This window comes from Lemur catta, chromosome 4 (genome assembly GCF_020740605.2).
Source record: "Lemur catta isolate mLemCat1 chromosome 4, mLemCat1.pri, whole genome shotgun sequence".
NCBI lineage: Eukaryota > Metazoa > Chordata > Mammalia > Primates > Lemuridae > Lemur > Lemur catta.
Window position 1 is genome coordinate 67,829,211 of NC_059131.1, and position 21,767 is coordinate 67,850,977.

Sequence of the window (21,767 nt, forward strand, 5' to 3'; positions counted from 1 at the left end):
GTGCCACCACACCAGCCCAGCTTTTAATATATGTTTTTCAGGACAGTTCCTGGCACCTGATAAGTGAGTTATTATTATTATAATGTTTGTCTTTTTTTAAATGACAAAGGACTGCTCTTCATGCCCCCCAGGGTTTCGGAGATGTTCCCTTGACATCATGAATAAAAAAGCAGGGAGGAATTCAGTAGTTATCTGATCTTTTCTAGCCGTTTTTTGTTTTAAAATCTGACAAGAAATTCCTTCTTTTTTCAGCAGTGCCAGCACCTAGTCACACTCCCCAGCTGACAGTTTTCCATGACAAAGGCAAGGCCGCCAGGTCTCTAGCCCAGGAGCCCCAAATCTCCAGCCTCAGGAAAACATAGGAGGTGGGGTGGGGTTATTTCTCATTAACAATCGCAAGGTTTTAACTACTAGAGCAGCTAAAAAAACCAAAAACCAGTTAGACCCTGAAGATTTAGGATCTTTCCAAGTTCTGGAAAATCTCTGGAAGAGAGGCACAGTTTAAGAGTTTGCTCTGAAGTTCAGCAATGCGGCCAAAGCTCCGCCCGGTCTGGGAGGAATTTGTGAGCACCCCTGGGGGGTGGAGGGAGGAGGAAGGGGTGCAAAGACACACAGGTTTTGAATCCTCTGGGCTTCCTCGGCTGCCCTTTTTTCCAGTAAGTTCAAGAATGGGTTGAAGGATCTAAAAGTGTCAAGAAGGAAATCTGAAACCTACTTATTAATTCCTCACCTTCTCCTTTGCCCCTGTCTTATTTTGAATGGCTCACTAGGTCCTAGAAGGCTGGAAGGCAACTGCATGAAATTATAAATGTGCCCATTTACCTTCAGCCTGGCCTGCAACTCAAACATCAACTCCCGCCCCCCAGGGAAACCCCAGAGAGAGAAAGTCCCCTAACTACGTATTACCAGACCACATCTTTTCCTCTCACTGTTCCAAGCAACAGAAAGTGAAATTTAGCTCAGATCCTGAATTTCTCAGATACCAAGTTTCTGACCTGGTTTCCCAGGCAGAAAATGTCATGGAGGTAGGAAATCTGTGCCTATTGGGTGCTGGTGCAGATTTTGACCTGGAAGCATCACTGGCCCCAGGAGCATCTTCCCCTTTCTTTTAAGCCAGTGCCCAGCAGCAGTGGGTTCTCTGCTGGGGACTTGCCATAGCACAGCCTCTCCAGTCCTGGGAGAGGGGACTGAGCCACTGGCTGCCCTTTGTCATTATTGGGGAGATCAGAAATGGATTGTTCTTCACTCTGTCATCTAGATGGCATTATTCTGGCATTTCAGGTCTATCAACTATCCAGATCTAGATACTTTGAAATACATTTTTTTTTTTTTTTGAGACAGAGTCTCACTTTGTTGCCCGGGCTAGAGTGAGTGCCATGGCGTCAGCCTAGCTCACAGCAACCTCAGACTCCTGGGCTTAAGCGATCCTACTGCCTCAGCCTCCCGAGTAGCTGGGACTACAGGCATGAGCCACCATGCCCGGCTAATTTTTTTTTTTGTATATATATTTTTAGTTGGCCAGATAATTTCTTTCTATTTTTAGTAGAGACGGGGTCTCACTCTTGCTCAGGCTGGTCTCGAACTCCTGACCTCGAGCGATCCACCCGCCTCGGCCTCCCAGAGCTAGGATTACAGGCGTGAGCCACCGCGCCCGGCCTCATTTTATTTTTTTAATATAAATTTAGGGGATACAAGTGCAGGTTTTGTTTTGTTTTGTTTTGTTTTGTTTTTGAGACAGAGTTTCACTTTGTTGCCCTGGCTAGAGTGCCGTGGCGTCAGCCTAGCTCACAGCAACCTCAAACTCCTAGGCTTAAGCAATCCTTCTGCCTCAGCCTCCTGCTCAAGCTGGTCTCAAACTCCTGACCTTGAGTGATCCTCCCACCTCAGCCTCCCAGAGTGCTAGGATTATAGGCGTGAGCCACCCCGCCCAGCCTGTTTTGTTTTGTTTTTTTTGAGACAGAGTCTGGCTCCTTTGCCCTGGCTAGAGTGCCATGGCATCAGCCTAGCTCATAGCAACCTCAAACTCCTGGGCTCAAGCAATCCTTCTGCCTCAGCCTCCTGAGTAGCTGGGACTACAGGCATGCACTACCATGCCCGGCTAATTTTTTTCTATATATATTTTTTTAGTTGTCCAGATAATTTCTTTCTATTTTTAGTAGAGACGGGGTCTCGCTCTTGCTCAGGCTGGTCTCGAACTCCTGACCTTGAGCGATCCTCCCGCCTCAGCCTCCCAGAGTACTAGGATTACAGGCGTGAGCCACCGCGACCAGTGCAGTTTTGATACATGGATACACTGTGTAGTGAAGTGTGGGCTCATAGTGTAACCATCACCCAAATAATGTGCATTGTATCCATCAAGTATTAATAGTTTCTTATCCCTCACCCCGTCCCACCCTTCCGAGCCTCCAATGTCTATTATCTACACTCTATGTCCATGTGTACACATTATCAAGTACACTTTAATCATGTTTTTTTCTTTCTTTCCAAGAAACCCTTATGCCTATGCCCTGCCCCTTCTCCCTGCAAAAGTTTATTATTGTTTGGTCAAAATTATTCCCAGCCCCAGGTCTCTATTAATACAAATAATTAGATGCCAAAAAGAAAGCTACCCTAAGAATTTACAATCAGGAACTAAAATATTGCTGGATTCTACCTCCAGTGTGACAGGGCAAACCAGTAGGTCTCAGTTCTGAGAAATGCCTCAATTATTGGGTTGCTGCTCCTGCTCATGACTGATTTTCTTTGGGAGAAAAGGCATTGCATTGGACAGAAACTGTCCTGTGCCAGAAGCCCAGAGGCCTGTTTATTTAGGGCTCAACTACTAGTTCTAGGACCTAGGACTTTGGTGGTTGGGGGAGGAGGTAGGTCATAGATCAGTGGTTCTTAACTGGGGATAATTTTGTACCACCCCTCCTCCCCCACCACCTGCTCAGGGGACATTTGGTGATCTCTGGAGATACTTTTGGTTTCGGCTGGGTGGGTGGGAGCTGTTTCTGACATCTGATAGGTAGAGATCAGGAATGCTGCTACACATCGTGTAACGCATAAGACAGATGCTACAGGGAAGAATCTCCCAGCTCCAAACATCAGTAGTGCTGATGTTGAGAAACCCTGGTCTAGATCATCATTTGGGTTCCTGTAGATGGGGCCAGTTTCCAGCTATTTCCTTGGCAAGGAAGGGCTGTCTGCAGGCCCCCTGAGGACCACACCCGAGGCTGCAGAGCTCTACCTGTGGCGTGAAGCCTCACAGCACCATTTCTTTCTGGAACAATGTTTGTCTGATACACTGAAATTCAGTTTAATCTAAATAACACAACCATTACTGTTAGAAATAAACAAAATGCTCATATACCTATAGATCCTCCCTAAAGAGTAGTTGTTTTATTCCAGCCCTTTCTGACATGGGTAAGTGGAATTAAAAAAACCAGTTGTCTACCCTCCACACAAAGTCCCTGGAGTGGTTTCGGTGCCATGCCACTCACATCTCTGTTCCTTTAGGACAAAGAAGCTGAAGACAAGAAAGTAGTAATGCCCAAGAGGCCAGAAGTTATCCCACTTGAAGTTTATTTCATGTGATTCTTCACAGCATGCAGTGCCCTTTCTTGGGAAAAAAATTTTTTTTTGCTGCCCTGGTTTACATTATAAATTAATTTACAAATATAGAATTGTGTTAGAAACAGTATTTATAAAAGTCCATACAGTTTCATATTTACAAAAATATCCATAGAAATTGTTTTTTTTTGTACACATAGTATGGGGGTAGGTAGTCTCTTTGGCTATCTTTCTGCATAATATTAAGTAATGGTGATGTAACTTGTACCTCAATAGCTGTTTAAAAAAATAATGTTCTGTATGTATATTTCAAAATAAAGTATTTTTTAAAGTAATGCTGAGAGAGTCTTGAAAAAGAATACACAGGGAAAAGTTTAAAAAATATATTTTTTCTTTTTACAATGTGCTTGTGTTCCTGTTTCTAAAAAAAAATTAAAACCACAAACCAGCCAGCTCACAACAAAGATTTAAAAGCATATCTTCTCTCATTGCTGCAGAAAAAAACCCAGAACACAGCACAAAGGCAACTCACAGGACATTTTCTTCATCTTAATAGAACACTTTCCATAAATTCAACAAGTATCCTCATTTTAATTAACTCTTTTAGAATAAATTCTGTCATTCAAACCAATAGTGGGTGACTTTACCATGTACGAGGCACTCTGCTGGGCACTGGAAGGATGACCAAAAAATTATTTAAATAGCTGGGTGGGAGGATTGCTTGAGGTCAGGAGTTTGAGATCAGCCTGAGCAAGAGCAAGACCTTGTCTCTACTAAAAATAGAAAAAAACAGCCAACTAAAAATAGAAACAAAAAATTAGTCTGGCGTGGTGGCGAGCACCTGTAGTCCCAGCTACTCGGGAGGCTGAGGCAGTAGGATCGCTTGAGCCCAGGAGCTGGAGGTTACTGTGAGCTAGGCTGAGCCACGGCACTATAGCCCCAGGACAGAGCAAGACTGTCTCAAAAAAAAAAAAAAGAAAGAAAAGAAATTATTCAAATGAAGATACCTCTGTGAAGTGAAGGAGAGGGCTAAAATAAATAAAATTCTTTTTTTAATTTTAAGACTAGTCAAGTGAAGTGAGGGGAGAAGGAACAAAGAAATCTGTAACTGGTTGTGATGGACTAGTTGTAAACACCACTGCACTCAGACCAGCCTCTTTTTAAAACATTTGACCACAAATGATTTATTGTATTAAAAACTATAAAACTCAATTTAAAAGGTATTTTTAATAAAATTTTTTCAATAATTTGTTAGAAAATGAAATATCCAGGACACAAGCTAAAAGGGACAGGATGCCAGGCTAACGACCATAAGCTAGGACAATGGTCACCCCAGACCCTGGACCGTGGCAAGAGTTAGAGATGATATCTACCTTTGCTGTTCAGGAGAACATATCAAATGACTTTTATTTCAATCACAATCTTTGGTCAAATGAGATCTAGCTCCATTCCTACCGCCTATATACTTATGTCTGCCTATGGAGGCTTGCTTCTTGGTTTTTCAGGAATTAGAACACAGAGGTTACAAGCACCAGCTCTGGAGCCAGACTGCCTGGATCCAATCCTGGGTTTACTGTTTATTGTTTGACCTTGGGTAAGCTACCTAACATCTTGGACTTTCACTTGCCTCATGTAATAACACCTCCCTCCCAAGGATGCTATGCAGATCAAATGAGTTAATACATGTCAAGCGTTTAGAACAGTGCCTGGCACACAGACTGGCTGTGTGCAGTTTTTTTTTTTTTTTTTGAGATAAGAGTCTGGCTCTGTTGCCCAGGCTAGAGTGCCGTGGCATCAGCCTAGCTCACAGCAACCTCAAACTCCTGGGCTCAAGCAATCCTTCTGCCTCAGCCTCCCGAGTCGCTGGGACTACAGGCATGCACCACCATGCCTGGCTAATTTTTCTATATATTTTTAGCTAATTTCTTTCTATTTTTTTAAATAGAGACAGGGGTCTTGCTCAGGCTAGTCTTGAACTCCTGAGCTCAAACGATCCACCTGCCTCGGCCTCCCAGAGTGCCAGGATTACAGGTGTGAGCCACCGCGCCCGGCCTTGTGTGCACAGTTTTACTGTTATTAGTATCTACCATGTACCAGACAGAGGAGACTTCTGAGCTAGATATAGCTTAAGGGTTTGTGGTGTTGCCTTATATGGTATGATAAAAACTTTAATTAGAGGCAAAAGATACAAAGTTGGAGGTTTCCTATAAAAATCCAGATATCTTCTGGGAGGCTGAGGCAGGAGGATCACTTGAGGTCCAGAGTTTGAGACCAGCCTGGGTAAGAGTAAGACCCTTTCTCTACTAAAAATAGAAAAATTAGCTGGGCATGGTGGTACACACCTGTAGCCCCAGCTACTGGGGAAGCTGAGGCAGGAGGATTGCTTGAGCCCAGGAGTTTGAGGCTACAGTGAGCTACGATGATGCCACTGCACTCTAGACTGGGTGACGGAGTGAGACTCTTGTCTCAAGAAAAAAAAAAAAATTAGAATGCTGTGATGTGAGAGATAACCAGTTGCTCACAGCAGCCTTTAGCTGATCGGTACCAACCATTGTCTACTGGCTCAGTTGCCAATTGCTGTTGGTTTTCTCAACCAGTAACTATTAGCTTATGGTTTTTAGTCACCTGTACACATCTGAGCTTGCCACCCTGGAATACAGTGATGAACAAAACAGACATGGTCCCTGCCCTCCCTGGGGTCACAGGCTACCTATCCCAGAACACAGTGAGGCGGCTTTCTCTCTAGAGAGGCCCATATCCAGAGAAACTTGTAAAAGCTCACTGGGTTGTACACAGAGTTGCCTACTACACACACCCTTGTTACTCCACATGTGGTCAAAGGACCATAAGGTCTCCAGGAGCTCCACAGAAATGCAGAACCTCAGGTCCTACCCCAGACCTACTGACTTGGACCCTGCATTCTAAGCAGAATGTGTGCATATCCCAGGCGTGCATGCTGAGTGAGGTATGAGAAGCACTCCTCTACACCTCAGAGCCCTCTCGGGGGTAGATGAGGCTGTTGACCATGCTGAAGTTGTAGAAGGGGCTGCCGAAAGGGCTGCTCTGGCCCCCGCTGGTGCTGGCAGGGAAAGGACTGTAATAGGAAGATCTCTGGCTGCCGCTGTTGCCGGTGCTGTTACCCAGCTGCAAGGCATCTGGTGAGGCCTCGGAGATGGAGGTGGGGGGGAATGTGCCGCTGGAGGGCAGCTGAGCCCCCTGGATTCCTAGGTGGCGGCTGCCAGGGAGAGCTCGCTGGGCATTCGCGCTGCCGCTGACACTCAAGGTGCTGAGACTGCTGAAGAATGTGTTGAGGCAAGGGGTGGAGGTGAGCATGGATCCTCCAGGAGAAGAGGCAGTACTCTTGGTGCCCTCGGGAGGCTCTGGGGACTGGGAAGGCCTCAGCAGAGAGGAGGGGCTGTCTCCACCTGGCTTCCCTGCTACTGCAGACCCCAATCCTGAGGAGAGCCCTTCTTCTGATTTTGATGTCCCGGAAGCCAGTGTGGAACTGCTGCTGGCCTCAGAGCGGCGCTTTCGCTTCCGACGAAAGTTCCCATTGTCAAACATTTTCTCACAGTTTGGATCCAGAGTCCAGTAATTACCTTTCCCTGAGAAGATGAGAAAGAAAGACAAGTTAGAGAAGACCTATTCTATGCCTGGGAGGACAGCAGACCCTCATTAAATGAGGACAAAGATGTTCAATCCACTCTACTATTTAAACTCACTCTCTTTGGGGGAAAATTTTAGTCTTTGCTTCAAGGAAAAATCTGGAACAAAGATGTTCTGCCAATTTCCCCTCCTCCTGGCAGTGTTTGCTACTTAAATCTTTAGACCTAACTCTATTTCCCTGGCACTTATGATTAAATCACCCAACCCTTTCACTTATTCTAGATCCAAACTGTGTAACCTTGCAAAATCATGTAATTCTGACGCTACCTAAACTTGAGCCTGTTTCTTTATTTATAAAACAGGGAAAAGAATACTATCCATCTAGTAGATAGACTGTGGAGATTAAATGATATTTCATCATAATAGCCAGCACACAATAAGCAGTGAAAAAACTGCTTTATATTTATTATAATTATTTATTATATTTATCATATTTATTATAATTATTTATATATTTATTATAATTTATTTATTTATTAGAAATTTATCATTGGCTAAAAATGCACAACTTCCCACCTCTGAAAAAAAAATATCCCACTGGAAAAAGGCAACATCAAAATCACAAAAATTATTATAGAGCAATCAATTGTTGTAACCATGCATTAGAGAGCATATATTTGAAGTATAAGGAAGCTCCTGCAGTCTACATTTCCTCATCTTGGGCAGGACCTGCCCTTGCAAATCTTGAAAGCCTTTCTTTTTTGTCCACTGGGCAAATGTTGAACACCAAGGTCTCATTTAATGCATGCAATGCTAGTTTTCTGCTTAGAAAATTTCCCTCACCATTCACCACAATTGAGGTAGAAAAGATCCATCTTCTTGGAGGTTTGTATCTCCCAACAGCTGTTTTACACTTTCGGCAAAAAGAATCTTTGAAGTTTGAAAGTACTATTAAGAACTTACCTTGTAGTGAGTGCTTACATGGATAACCTCAGCTACTCCTCACAGCTCTATGGAGAGAGGTGATATTACTGCCCCACTTTTCACATGCGGAAACTGAAGTACAGACCGGTTAGTAACTTGCCATATTTGTAGTTAGCCATAGTAGAGCAAGGATTTAAGCAGGCTGGCTCCAGAATCAGCATTCTTTTTTTCTTCTAATTTTTAAAAAACTTAAACATTTTTCAGGACTGATACGGCAGGTGAGATGTTAACACAGACTCAGCATTCCTTTTTTTTTTTTTAACCTTTTTTCTTAAAATTTTTTATTGATATATAATTTTTGTACATTTTTATGGGGTACATGTGGTATTTTGTTACATGTACAGAATGTGTAATGATCAAGTTAGGGTATTTGGGATAGCATCACCTCAAATATTTGTCATTTCCATGTGTTGGAAACTTTCAAGTCTTCTAACTATTTTAAAATATACAGTACATTGTTGTTAACTAGCGTCACCCTACTCTATCGAATATTGGAAAATCTCCCTCCTACCTAAGTGTATTTTTGTACCCATTAACCACCCTCTCTTCATCCCCCCCACCCAGGCTCTGGTAACCATCGTTCTACTCTCTACATCCATGAAATCAATTTTTTTAGCTCCCACATATGGAGGACAACATGCATTCTTAACTAACCACTGGCTTAAGCTGCCTCCAGAAACTATCATGCTCTTCCCTGCACCCATTATCTTCATTGAACCACTTTCTGCAAATAGTTGCAGAAAAAAAAATTATATAACTACCGTTTAAACAATAATACCTGTACCTATCTAGATATTTATATAGTTCCACCTTGGCACCACTACTTTGACAAGAAACTAGCCACAGGTCCTTGAACCCTTAGGGTAAAGTCCAGAGTTTACATGACAATTGACGTGATAATCTTGGGTAACTGAAAGGCCAAATCAGAGAGATGCATCTTCTAGAACGTATGCCAGTCCCATGTTTAACCACTAGCCACATGTGACTATCAGGCACTTGAAATGAAGCTAGTCCAAATTTAGATATGGTAAAATACACATGGGATTCTTAAGACTTAGTACAGAAAAAATAATGTAAAGCATCTCATTAGTAATTTTTTATATATTATATATGTGTTGAAACAATATTTTGGGTTACTTAAAAAATTAATAAATATAATGTCACCGATTTCTTTTTCAATGTGGCTACTAGAAAATTTACAATCATCTGTGGTTTGCACTGTATTTCTATTAGAAAGTGCTGCTCTAGAATGACTTTAGGGATGAGCTCATTATGAGCTTCAGAATATTTACATAATTTACAAAAATCCTAGATCTCTGCAGTGTGTGACTAAAATAGTTTCATTTCTCTCTCTCTTTTTTCTTAATTTTACCCTACTTGCAAGCTATCTTTTATTTATCGTAACGCAATCCCCTTCCCCTTGCCTTGTCCTGGGCTCCTTCTGAAAATCTCAATTAAGTGGGATTCAGTTTCTCTCTAGTTAAGCATTTCTCCACTTCCACCTCCCAGGGCCGGTGGGAGAGGACACTCCACTGTCTCCATAGCCCCCCTGACTCCTGGAGTTACTAGACCAGAACGAAGCAAATCTGGCATATTCATTTCTAAATTTCTAACCAGTTAAGGTACCAAAACCACAGTTTGCAGGACCAACCTAAAGCTCTCCCTACGTCCGTGCCCCTATCGTCAAAGCCAGGACACAGCGAGTCTCACGAACCTGACGGAGCAGGACGTGCACCTCTGGATGACTGGCCCGCCGTTTTCACCGCCTCTTTCGTGAAACGAGAAGGGATTCTCGGCTCACCTAAATCCCTTCATGACCATCCCTTATCTTGAGCGCTCACCGGTGTTCTTACTCCTAATCTTCCTACCTACTGGACCCTCCCTTCGGCGGCCTGATGAACACCACCTAGGGGTAGGCAGCCTTCTGTTAGGGGATACGGACTTCTCCCTTTTTCTCTGACTGGCCTGCCTGTGCGCGTCCGTGGGTCTAAGGGACGAACTCCTCCCTCCGAAGACCCTAGGACACTTCTTTGTCCTCTGGGTTCTCCACGGTCGGGGTGGCTGTTCCTCCACCTGCTCCCACCCCCAGCACGAGAGCAGACTCCTCGCAGACCTTCAAGCCGCACAGACACCCCCACGCCGGCTCTCGCGCCCCGCTCCCGTCCGAGCGCCGCCTCCCCGGCCGGGAAGCACCTGCCCGGCCGCCCTCACCTGGATCGTCCTCGTCGCGGGGCACCTTCTTGAAGCAGTCGTTGAGCGACAGGTTGTGGCGGATGGAGTTCTGCCAGCCGGCCTTGCTGCGCTGGTAGAAGGGGAAGCTGTCGGCCACGAACTGGTAGATGTGGCTGAGCGTGAGCTTGCGCTCGGGCGCGCTCTGGATGGCCATGGCGATGAGCGCCGAGTACGAGTAGGGCGGCCGCACCATCTTCATCAGGTCCTCGCGGCTGGCCATGGACAGCCAGCCCAGCTCGCCCGGCGCTGCGGACCCGGCGGGCGAGGCGGGCGCGGCGGGCGCGGGCTGCGCGAAGGGCCGCTGCGCGCAGCCGAAGGTGCCCGCGGTGGGAGGCGGCTGCAGGAAGGGCCCGGCTGCGGCCCCGGGGGGCGGCGGCGGCGGCGGGGCGCCCAGGTACGCAGCGGCTGCGGCAGCGGCGGCCGAGGGCGGGCCACCCACGCCGGGCCCGTTGAGCCACAGGTAGGGGTTGGCGGCCGCGGCCGGCGGCGCGCCGTAGTCAGCCAGCCCGTAGGGCGCCCTGGAGGCTGGGGGTGCGCCCGGGGCGGCGGCGGCGGCGGCGGGCGGGGGCAGGCCGGGCTGCGAGTACACGCCGAAGTTGTCGCCGCAGTAGAGAGCCATGTCGGAGGCCGGGGGCGGGTGCGGTGTGGCGGCGGCGAGGGGTGAGCGGGGCTGGTTTCGCCGCTCGGGCGAGAGCATCCCTTTGGGGGCCAACCCTGCGGCCCCGCCTCGGCCCTTGCTCGGCACCCGGTGCTCCGGGCGGGTCAGCTGGTGCTAGCGGAGCGCGTGCGAGCCAGCCTCTTATAACCGTGCCCGGCGCGGCTCCTCCCGGGCCGGCCCGGAGCTGGGCGGCGGCCCCGGGCCCCGGCTCTCCACGCCCCCGCCACGCCCCACCTGCCCGCGCACCGCGCGCAAACCCGCGCGGCCGCCCCGCCCCGCGCCTGCCGCCCCCCAGCGCCCGGCTGGGAGCCGGGGGAGGCCGGCGCCGGAAGGTTTCGGGCGAAAGCACCAGCCCCTTCCGAGCCCGCATACTGTTAACGCAATAATAAGATAAAATAACGAATATTAAAACAAAGAGAAAATAACCCAAACAGTAGGAACGATTTCTAAACAGTCCGTAAGTTAATTCTGGGTGGCTGTTGAGGCCACCTGCCCGGTCCCTTTTTACAAAGTTTCTCTACTTCAAGCCTGCAAACCTTTTCTGACCGAGTTGCGGGATTCACGTCCGATCTCAACTGATCGGCTCCCAGTCGAAAATAACAGATGGGGTTTACAACCCTTTTGGGTTATAGTCCGTTAACCGCGTGTGTCCCCTTCTCCTTGGAAGTTCTGTGACTGGAGCAATGGAAATCGATGTTTAATTTTTCTAAACCAAACTATTAATAGACGTTGGTTCGCTTTCGGGAAGCATTTCATTTTATGTCCGGTTTGTATGGTCTTTTAGTGTGACTTGTTACCTTCAAAAACAGAATGGTGAATGTTGTCAAAGACATTTAAATAAGTAGCTTCGAAATTACCATTTCAAAGACTAAAGCTTAAAAGTTTAACGTAATTTAGACTCGGCAAGAAGCTCTCATTTACGAAAAAAAAAACGATCTCATCTAACGGGAAAGTATATGACTTGCTCTCTGCTTTTGCTGTTTTCAAATGCGTCTCCCTGCCCGGAAAAAAACAAACAAAACCAGTGAAAGACTGTGGCCACTTCACATTCCACGCAATCGTTTATTGGCTCAAAACAACAACAAGGAAATAATTTATTTTACCACTAAAAGTTTTCCTAAATGTGTTCTTAATAAGTGACAGGTCTGAAGGTCTCATTTAAGCGAGAGGGAGAGAGAAAAATGTTTTTTTCTATTTGCCAATTGCAGACTGATAGTTTAAAATATTTAATCATTTGGATACCCCCGTCCCTGGAGAGATTTAATTTCATGGTAAAGTTAGTTATGTACTTTTGGGAGAAATTCTTGTCTTTTGGTATCTCACCTCTTAAATAAAATCCAGAGATATTTAATTAGCAAATTTGGGCACCTAAAATGCAAATCATACTTCAAATGTAACTATTTAGTTGTCTTTTCTGGAACCACAAAAGAATTATTGGTTTCTATCCAATACCCTGGCAAATGCTGTAGAAAAGAATGGTGTGTCTCCTAATTGTATTTTGGTTCTAGATCTACATGTTTTCTTAATTTAGATAAGCATGGTGCTTTTTTTTTTCTTCCTACATGGCCTAAAATGAAGTTGTTTGGTTTTGTTTTGAGGTTTCTCCTGGGATGTTAATAAGGATGACAACTATGACCCAAGAAATTGGAAAGCATTTTTAAATAAGTTATTATGCCCCAATTTAATGTGTTCTTAAGTTTAAAGATCTAAACTAAAAAGAGAAATTCGGAAAGAAAAGTTGGAAACCTAAAGATGGCAATAAATTATGAAAAACTTGAAGCCATCTCGCTTTATTAATTGATGTCTTTAAGAATATAATACTTTCTTTTATCTTTTAGCAAATTGCTCACCAGTACCTACTTTGTAGTTTTGCAGTTTTTCTTCAGAGTCTTAATTCTTAACTCAGTAGCTCCAAGTTATTATGAATGAGAGGCTATGACTGCAAATTATTGTTCCTTGTTTTTTTTTTAAAGTTCTACCTAGTAGGAATATTTTGTTCCTTAAATATAAGTTATCTTTTGCGGACCTTAGGTTTTATTTAAAAATGACAGAGCCACCTAGCGACTCTTTGCCTGGGTTACAGCATACATCTTAACGGGGATCTGTGGGGTGGACAACCCCCTCTAGGGGTTTGGAAGTTACATTTCCCTATCTATCTTCAATCACATTTTAGATAAACTTAAAATTATTATTGGTCACGGCATGGGTTATTGAATGTCAAAATTAAAATAATGGTTTTTAATCCCTGTTTTTTTTTAAAAAAAACTAAAGTTAAAATAATTTGATGAACTTAAAAAAACAGATAAAAATTTGGCTTAAAATGTAAGTTCTCTGTAATGTTTTATAAAATTGCCTTTTCACAAGATGATATAATTAAGGAAATTGATTAATGCACCTTTGCCAGTGTGAAATAAAAGTGGACAGTTTCATGTTTTCATCACTGAAAAGTAAAACATTTTGGGAAACTATACAACCCAGAGAAAATATCTCATTTATTTTCTTTCCACTGCCGTTTGGTAACATTCTTGTTACTTCTTTGAAATGGCTGAGCAACAACAATGAAGTATAATGGAATGTAGTCATTTTTAACAAATACTCTAATGGAATGTAAAACTTATTATACTTACTAATTTACAGGATCATAGAAACATTAGCACATTAGTGCTTGCTAGCATTTTTATTTTTTATGTATTTATTTTTAGAGACAAAGTCTCACTCTTGTCACACAGGCTGGAGGGCAGTGGTGTGATCATCAGTTACTGTAACCTTGAACTCTTGGGTTCAAGGGATCCTCCTCAGCCTCCTGAGTAGCTAGGACTATAGGCTTGTGCCACCATGCCCCAATAATTTTTTAAAATTTTTGTAGAGATGGGGATCTTGCTATGTTGCCTAGGCTGGTCTCAAACTCCTGGCCTCAAGCAATCCTCTTGCCTTGGCCTCCCAAAGTGCTGGGATTATAGGCGTGAGCCACCATGCCTGGCCTTTGCTAGCATTTTTATGTATTTCCAGAGGAAGAAAAAGGTAATATAAATTGGAAATATCCTCAGTGCTCTTAACTTCTAATGCCTGCCAACTTGGACCAACCTCATGCTGTGCATAGAGTCAGTCCTTCCTATTTCAGCACCATGGTTTACCTCACTCATATCACCTTTGAAAAAACCCACATGTAGCAATCTACCTATATCCCCTATCCGGTTTTCTACCTTGCACTATAGATGGTATACCTGTCTTACCTCTTCAAGTATGTAAATGGAAAGCTCTTTGAAGAGGAATCCTTATAGGTAATTCATTTTTTTTTTTTTTTTTTTTGAGACAGAGTCTCACTCTTCCCCAGGCTAGAGTGCCGTGGCGTCAGCTTGGCTCACAGCAACCTCAAACTCCTGGGCTCAAGCAATCCTCCTGCCTCAGCCTCCCTAGTAGCTGGGACTACAGGCATGCACCACCGTGCCCGGCTAATGTTTTTCTATATATTTTTTTAGTTGTCCAGCTAATTTCTTTCTATATTTAGTAGAGACAGGGGTCTCACTCTTGCTCAGGCTGGTCTCGAACTCCTGACCTTGAGCAATCCTCCCTCCTGGGCCTCCCAGAGTGCTAGGATTACAGGTGTGAGCCACCACACCCGGCCAGGTAATTCATTTTTAAAAACATCTTGCACACCATAGGATAAGTATTAAATAAATATTAATCTTTGAAAAATCAATATGTTGAATTAATGAATGGCTACTTAAAATGCCATATTGGAATATAAATAAGCCTATTGAAGGATGTGCTAACATACATACCCACAAAACAAACAAAAACCCCAAATGGGACCTGGGAAAAATTTGTATAGCAGTAAAACGTTGAAACATTACCCAAATGTGGAGAAAGAGTCCAACTCTGGAAATGATTTACTAGAATAATGGAAAGAAGATTTTAGAAAATGTCTTTTTTTGTTGTTTTTAGTAAGATGTAAGGAAGTTTGGACTTTATGATACAAGAAGTCAAAATAAGATGAAAAGCAGACCCTGGACAAGTGGAGGTGAGGGAAAAAATGCAAGAAAACTTTAATTATAACCAGAGAATACAGTTTTCAGAGTAAGAGCCGAGAGTAGCCCTACCACATAGGCCAAAATATGTTAAATTAACTAATACCTTTATCGTTTCCATGAGGAAAGGATGTTTATTTAAGAAAAGATGTTGAGACAACTGAAGCCAGACCCACAACCTGACTCCTTGCTCCTAACCCTAACCCTGTTATTTTTTTCCACCGTTCGGCCACTTCTTCCATTCTCATTGTAGAGTTGGTGGTGTCATTAGAGAGGGGCAAACTGGAGAGCATCTGTCCTTTTCCCAGGCCATCGATACCTCAAAGGCTGTGACTTGAAGACTGAAACACAACTCAGAGGGCCCGTTCATTTGTTCCTTTAACAAGTATTTACAGCTTTACTTACTGACTCTAAGTGTTGGTGGGAAACTGAGGCAGCCCTTTTCTTCCTCAGAGCAACCTTTGTCCCAATGTGGTATTTGTCTTCTGTTCCATGAATCTCTTTTCTTCCTAAGCTTTTTATGTTGATAGTAGCCAAATTCCCCTTCTGGTCACCCCACTCAGCCACCTTGGAGTCACAAATACAGAGTGGGGCCAAAATGAAACCTAAGGAGGCTCAGAAGTGGGGCGTAGCCCAGGGACTACCCAGCCACAAACCAGCTGACCCCGAGACCCATGACCCTCTTCCTACTGCAAACATTAGACACAGGAAGTCCAGCAAAACAAACAGAAGAATTCTGAGGATTCTAGAGGACTAAGCATCTGAGGACCCCACAGAAGTTCCATGTACTTAATTCAGAAAAATAAGAGAAAAAATTATTAGCCCAAATGGTGGTGCTCCAGCAATTCCTTTGACTGGGCAAAGATTATTGATCTGTAACTCCCCAGCTTGAACCTGAAGCCCCTGCCCTGGCATCACTCTCTCCTCCCTGTCTCTGGAATGCTTCCTGGCCTCTGGCTCTAGCTGATTAGCCCCATTCTTGAGCTTCCTCAGATAGCTTCTCACACTCTTCTTTTCGCTCCAGACCAGTGTCCCAGGAGTCTTCAGCTCTCCTTAGAGGATGGAGGACATGCCTTGCAGCGTTTCCCTGCAGGACTGGATCTTGGCTCCGGCAGGATCCTCCCAAGGTGTCCTCCCCCAAGGCGATGTCAACTGAAACCTGCCGGCTTTCCCCCTACTCCTCCCAGTCGGGGGACAGGAGCCGATTGGTATCCTCTTTGCTCACCATTGCCCCTGCCTACCATTCTTTCTCCCCTACCTCGCCCCGCCCCTTATTGAGAAGCTCCTTCAAGTCTTTCAGCTGTTCTTTCCTTCCTCCTTCTTTATGAGACTCCACTCTGTGATCCGTGGTCTTCCGGTCTCCCCCAAGCCCTGCCATCGTGCTGGGGGAGATGGGAAGACTCATCTGATGCTCTGGCCCTCCATTTCCAGTAACCAATTCCTCCTCCCCAGTCAGCCACCCACTATTCCGGGTGTTCTATGAGAATGGGGACTGTGTCTCTTACTGCTCACATTTTTTTGGAACTAACAATTTTGAAACATATGCTAAATACCTGGCACTGTGCTGAGCACCTTACATGCATTATCCTATTTAATTCTCCTAGCAATCCTGTGGGGTAAGAACTCTTATTCCATATTTTACAGATGAAGCAACAGGCACAGAGAGGTTAAGTAACTTAGCTGTGGTCTCCCAGCCTGTAAGTGTGCAGCTGGGGCTCAAACTCAGGCAGTCTAGCTGTGGAACCCGTGCTATCAGATCTCAGCTCGAACTGCTTCCTCCATTGTTTCCCCAGGGCCCAGTCCAATGCCTGACATTCATGCATGCTCAATCGTTGTTTGTTGCTTGAATGAATTAAAAAGCATTAAATGGTATAAAATAGAAACAAAACCTCACTCCTATAACCTCCTACCCCCTCTCTTTATTTCAGTCTCATGAAAAAAAAGGGGGCTACTTGCCATCCGTGTCTTATGCTTTTTCTCCGGAAAATGTTTTTGAGGTACATAACCTGCCCAGTAATATGCATTAAAAAATGTACACAAATGGGACCAGGCTCGATGGCTCATGCCTGTAATCTTAGCACTCTGGGAGGCTGATGATGGAGGATCGCTTGAACCCGGGAGTTCAAGACTAGCCTGAGCAAGAGTGAGACCCCATCTCTACTAAAAATAGAAAAATTAGCCAGGCATCATGGCACATGCCTGTAGTCCCAGCTACTTGGGAGGCTGAGGCAGGAGGATTGCTTGAGCCCAGGAGTTTGAGGTTGCTGTGAGCTAGGCTGACGCCACTGCACTCTACCAGGGCACCAGAGTGAGATGCTGTTTCAAAAAAAAAAAAAAAAAGTACACATATGGGATCCATGTTATTCAAATGGCTCTGAATCTTATACTTTCATTAATATATTTTGGTGAGCTTTCCAAAACAGCCTATGTCTACCCCATTTTGTCTACTTGGTATCCCTTCATGGGATATTCAGGGGGAACCTGCCAGTGGCCATGTATGGATGGTTTATGGCCAGTGTCCATTCTATTTTGTTGGTGTCTCTCCATACCTGTTGGGCAGTATTTTGGATTTAACCTATTTTTGATAGATTTTTGGGTTATTTCCTTTTTTTAAAAAAAAATATGTTTTAATTTACTTAGGATACTAAATTCCTAGCTAAGATTGGCTGGGTCAAAGACCATGTACCTATCAATGTTTGATTCTGAGAAATTGCCCTGCGACAAGGTGCCCAGTTTACACCCCCAGCAGGTTCCCTGCAGATGCCTGTTTCCCGTCATATTTGCTAGCACTGGATATGTTCATCTTTGGATTTTTCCCAATATTAAAAGCACAAAAGGATATCTCAGAAATGTTTTGGTTTGATTTCCTTTATGAATAAGTTTAAGTGCCCAGTCATACATCATTTAAATTCCTTTTTTTTGTGTGAACTACCTGTTCCGATCTTTTGCCCATTTTTAAAGTTGTGCATCTTTTTAAACAATTGTTGTGTATGAGCTCTTTACAATTAAGCATATTAACTTTTTTGCTCTGAGGTATTGCAAATCATGGTTTCATTGTTAAAACTGTCCCCTCTCTTGGTATATGTGATAACACATTGTCTGCTGTCTGCTTTTCTTCCTTTCTCTTCTGCATCTTTCTCAAGGATGTCCGTTTCTCATCTCGTCTTTTGAACATTGTTTTTTTCCCTCTGCTTCCTGACCTCACTCTCTTTTTTTCCACTCTATACATTTTTCATGGGGTGCCACAACCATTTCTGTGGCTTTAATAATTACAGTGGACATGGTTTGTTGTAGTTGTTGCTGCCTGTTTAATGACTCTATAAGGAAACACTTCCATTATCCCCAATTGATGAGATTTACATGGGATTAGCCATTGGGTGGGGCAGACTGGAGATTCAGACTTGGCCCTTGCCAGTGTCACTTTTCTCTCCAACAGTGATTTGTCTGAGGTGGCTGAGTGGAATTACCTATCTTGAGATAGGAAATTCAAGGTATTCCTCAGACTTCTGCTGGAATTATCAGTAAAAAGTTCCTTTCTTCACAGGAAGTGGTTTCTGTACACAGGTTGTCCTGAAATAGCATCTTTGGTACGATGAGAGAGAGCCTACCCAAGAATGTAGATAACACCAAGGAAATCTGAGTGACAGAAATAGAGACATATCCTGAGTTCAGGATATGTCTGGAGTTTTTTAAAATTATTTTTAATTTTTCTTTTTAGGAATGAGGTCTTACTTTGTTGCCCAGGCTGGAATTTAATGGTGCAATCATAGCTGACTATAACCTCGAACTCCTGGGCTCAAGTGATCCTCCCACTTCAGCCTTCAGAGTAGCTGGGACTACAGGCATGTGCCACCAAGCCTGGTTAATTTTTTTATTTTTGTACAGATGGGGCCTCACTATGTTGCCCAGTCTAGTCCCAAACTCCTGGCCTCAAGAATCCTCCCACCTCAGCTTCCCTAAGTGCTGAGATTAGAGGCATGAGCCACCATGCCCAGCTGGACCCAAGATTTGAATCCCTTCATCCAGGATCCTCCTTCACTGCCTTGAACTTCCTGGTTTCATTGGCCAACACATTTCATTTTTGACTTAACAAATTAGGGTGGGGTTATGGGTTCAACGTGTCCTCCCAAAATTCATATGTTGGATCTTAAGCCCAGTACCTTAGAGGTGACTGTGTTTGGAGACAGGGTCTTTAAAGAAGTAATTAAAGTAAAATGAGGACATTAGGATGGACCCTAATCCAATATGACTATTATCATTATGAGAAGAGGAAATTTGGACAAAGACGTGCAGACAGAAGACCATGTGGAGACAGGGGAAGAACACAGCCATCTGCAAGCCAGGGAGAGGCCCTCAGAGGAAACCAGCCCTGCCAGCCAGCAACTTGATCATGGACTTCTAGCCTCCAGAACTATGAGGAAATAAATTTCTGTCCTTTAAGCCTCCCAGCCTTTGGTATTTTGTTATGTTAGCCCTAGCAAATTATTGTAGGTGAGTTTTCATCCCTTTCAAAAGGACGTGCTGATGACTCTAATCCAGAATTCTCATGTGAGCTCCTGTTGGAACCAACTGTTGGACGTTTCCACTTCATTGCCTTAGAAATCATCTCAAATACAACATGTATGAGCAGGTCATCATAATTCTCTTAAAACCTGCCTCATATGTTCCTGATCTCTGAAGGGCCTCCCTGTTGACCCAGTTATTAATATCTAAGCCAGAGACTTGAGGGTCTTCTACATCAGTGACCAAGTCAGGACACGATAGCACTTTGCTCTCTCTCTTCCGCTGGCGACATTCAGCCCACCTTCATCTCCCTCCTGGATCGTGGCAGTCGGCTCCTCCCTGCCTTCCCTGCCTCCTCAAGCTCCTTCCGTTCCTCTCTCCACATTGCCTTCTTCATGATGTCCTGTCATGACACTCCTGTGATCTCCTGTCATGACAGTCCTGTGCTTTCAGATCATGAGTGGCTCCCGATGCTCTTGGGATAAAGTCCAGACTCCACAGGATGATGCACGTGCTCCTGGGAGAGCAGCTCATTTCCTCAGCCAGTCTTGTCCTCGCTCCGTGCTGGCTTCACACTCTCCTAAAACTCAGTGTTTCCCCAAACTGTCTTTCTGATATCCCCTTCATGATTTTTGCTGATTCTCTATACCGCTTATGTGCTACTAATTCTTAATCTTTTCTTTTGATTGATTCAACTTTTATTTTTTTATTTTGTATTTGTTTATTGATTTTGAGACAGAGTTTCACTCTGTTGCCTGGGCTAGAGTGCCATGGCGTCATCACAGCTCATGGTAACCTCAAACTCCTGGGCTCAAGAGATTCCCTTGCCTCAGCCTCCAGGAGTAGCTGGGGCTACAGGTGTGCACCACCACACCCAGCTAATTTTTCTAGTTTTTGTAGAGATGGGGTCTTGCTCTTGCTCAGGCTGGTCTTGAATTCCTGGCCTCAAGCAATCCTCCCACCTCGGCCTCCCAAAGTGCTAGGATTACAGGCGTGAGCCACTGTGTCCGGCCCTGATTCAGCTTCTAAACTTAAATTCCATTTGTTGAGAAGGAAACCATATAGCATTACTATAAGTTAAAAAAGAAAAGCAAAAAAAAAAAAAAGAACACTTGCAACAAATAGAAGGTAAACAATTTAAATAGATCATTAATATTACTGGTATTTATATAATGTTGGTAAATAGTCCTTTATATGATGTTAAATTTCAAAAAATTTTTAAAGCATAAATAATATATATGTTACAGTAAATTTAATTGATTAATCAAGATCCAAACCTAAAAATATTTTTCAATAAGAATAGAGATATTATGATCAGTTTGGTAACAAAGGGATTTCAGTTGAATGATGATCATTTTCAACTAAGGTCTACATTAGTCAAACAAATTCTGTTTTTTGAACTTTTAACCAAGTAGGAAGAATTGCAGCTCTAGTGTGCCTACATGGGAATGGAAAAAGGTATTTAATTGCCCCATTTGATAAGTTTGATTAAGTTTTTTTTTTATCTCCCCACCCTGCCTTTTGGTTAACTTTTATTTTGTCTATTTTTCAAGTTTGTATATATTTATTCAAAAACATTTGTTGAGTGTTTTCTCTGTTCCAGAATGTGCATTTCATATACAGGGAACAAAACAGGTATTAGGTTATTAAGTATGAAATGTCCGATCTCTATAAGTACTAAGTTTGACAGTTGATATCTCTGACATTTCACTTTGATACTTCTTATTTTATTTTATTTATTTTTTTTTTGAGACAGAGTCTCACTCTATTGCCCATGCTAGAGTTCCGTGGCGTCAGCCTAGCTCACAGCAACCTCAAACTCCTGGGCTCAAGCAATCCTTCTACCTCAGCCTCCCGAGTAGCTGGGACTACAGGCATGCACCACCATGCCCGGATAATTTTTCCTATATATATTTTTAGTTGTCCATATAATTTTTTTCTATTTTTAGTAGAGACGGGGTCTCACTCTTGCTCAGGCTGGTCTCAAACTCTTGAGCTCAAATGATCCACCCGCCTCAGCCTCCCAGAGTGCTAGGATTACAGGTGTCAGCCACCACACCTGGCCCTTATTTTATTTTTGTTGTGAAGGTACAGCCTCATTCTTTCCAACGCATGCTCTGGCTTGTAATTATCTTTCAAATTTTTTTAGAGCAATTTTTATGAAACCATGAATAAGTCAAAAATTTGTATTATTTTCAAATATG

The 21,767-nt window shown here is 43.8% G+C and overlaps 1 protein-coding gene across 1 annotated transcript; it reads right to left on the reverse strand.

Annotated features, from left to right (window-relative positions):
- Positions 1–6,534: 6,534 nt before the first annotated feature.
- On the reverse strand, positions 6,535–10,993 carry FOXI3 (forkhead box I3). Its single transcript, XM_045548888.1, has 2 exons — positions 10,354–10,993; positions 6,535–7,157 (listed from the first exon to the last, which is right to left on the reverse strand). Exons 1-2 carry the CDS (start codon positions 10,991–10,993, stop codon positions 6,535–6,537), a joined length of 1,263 nt encoding a protein of 420 aa, XP_045404844.1.
- Between the last annotated feature and the right edge of the window lie 10,774 nt (positions 10,994–21,767).

Bases quoted from the DNA above. Each gene is read 5' to 3' on its own strand.
- FOXI3 (XM_045548888.1), bottom strand. From the start codon at position 10,993: ATGGCTCTCTACTGCGGCGACAACTTCGGCGTGTACTCGCAGCCCGGC. The intron at 7,158-10,353 runs GTGAGGGCGGCC...TCATCTTCTCAG, and splicing joins CCGCGACGAGGACGATCCAG to GGAAAGGTAATTACTGGACT.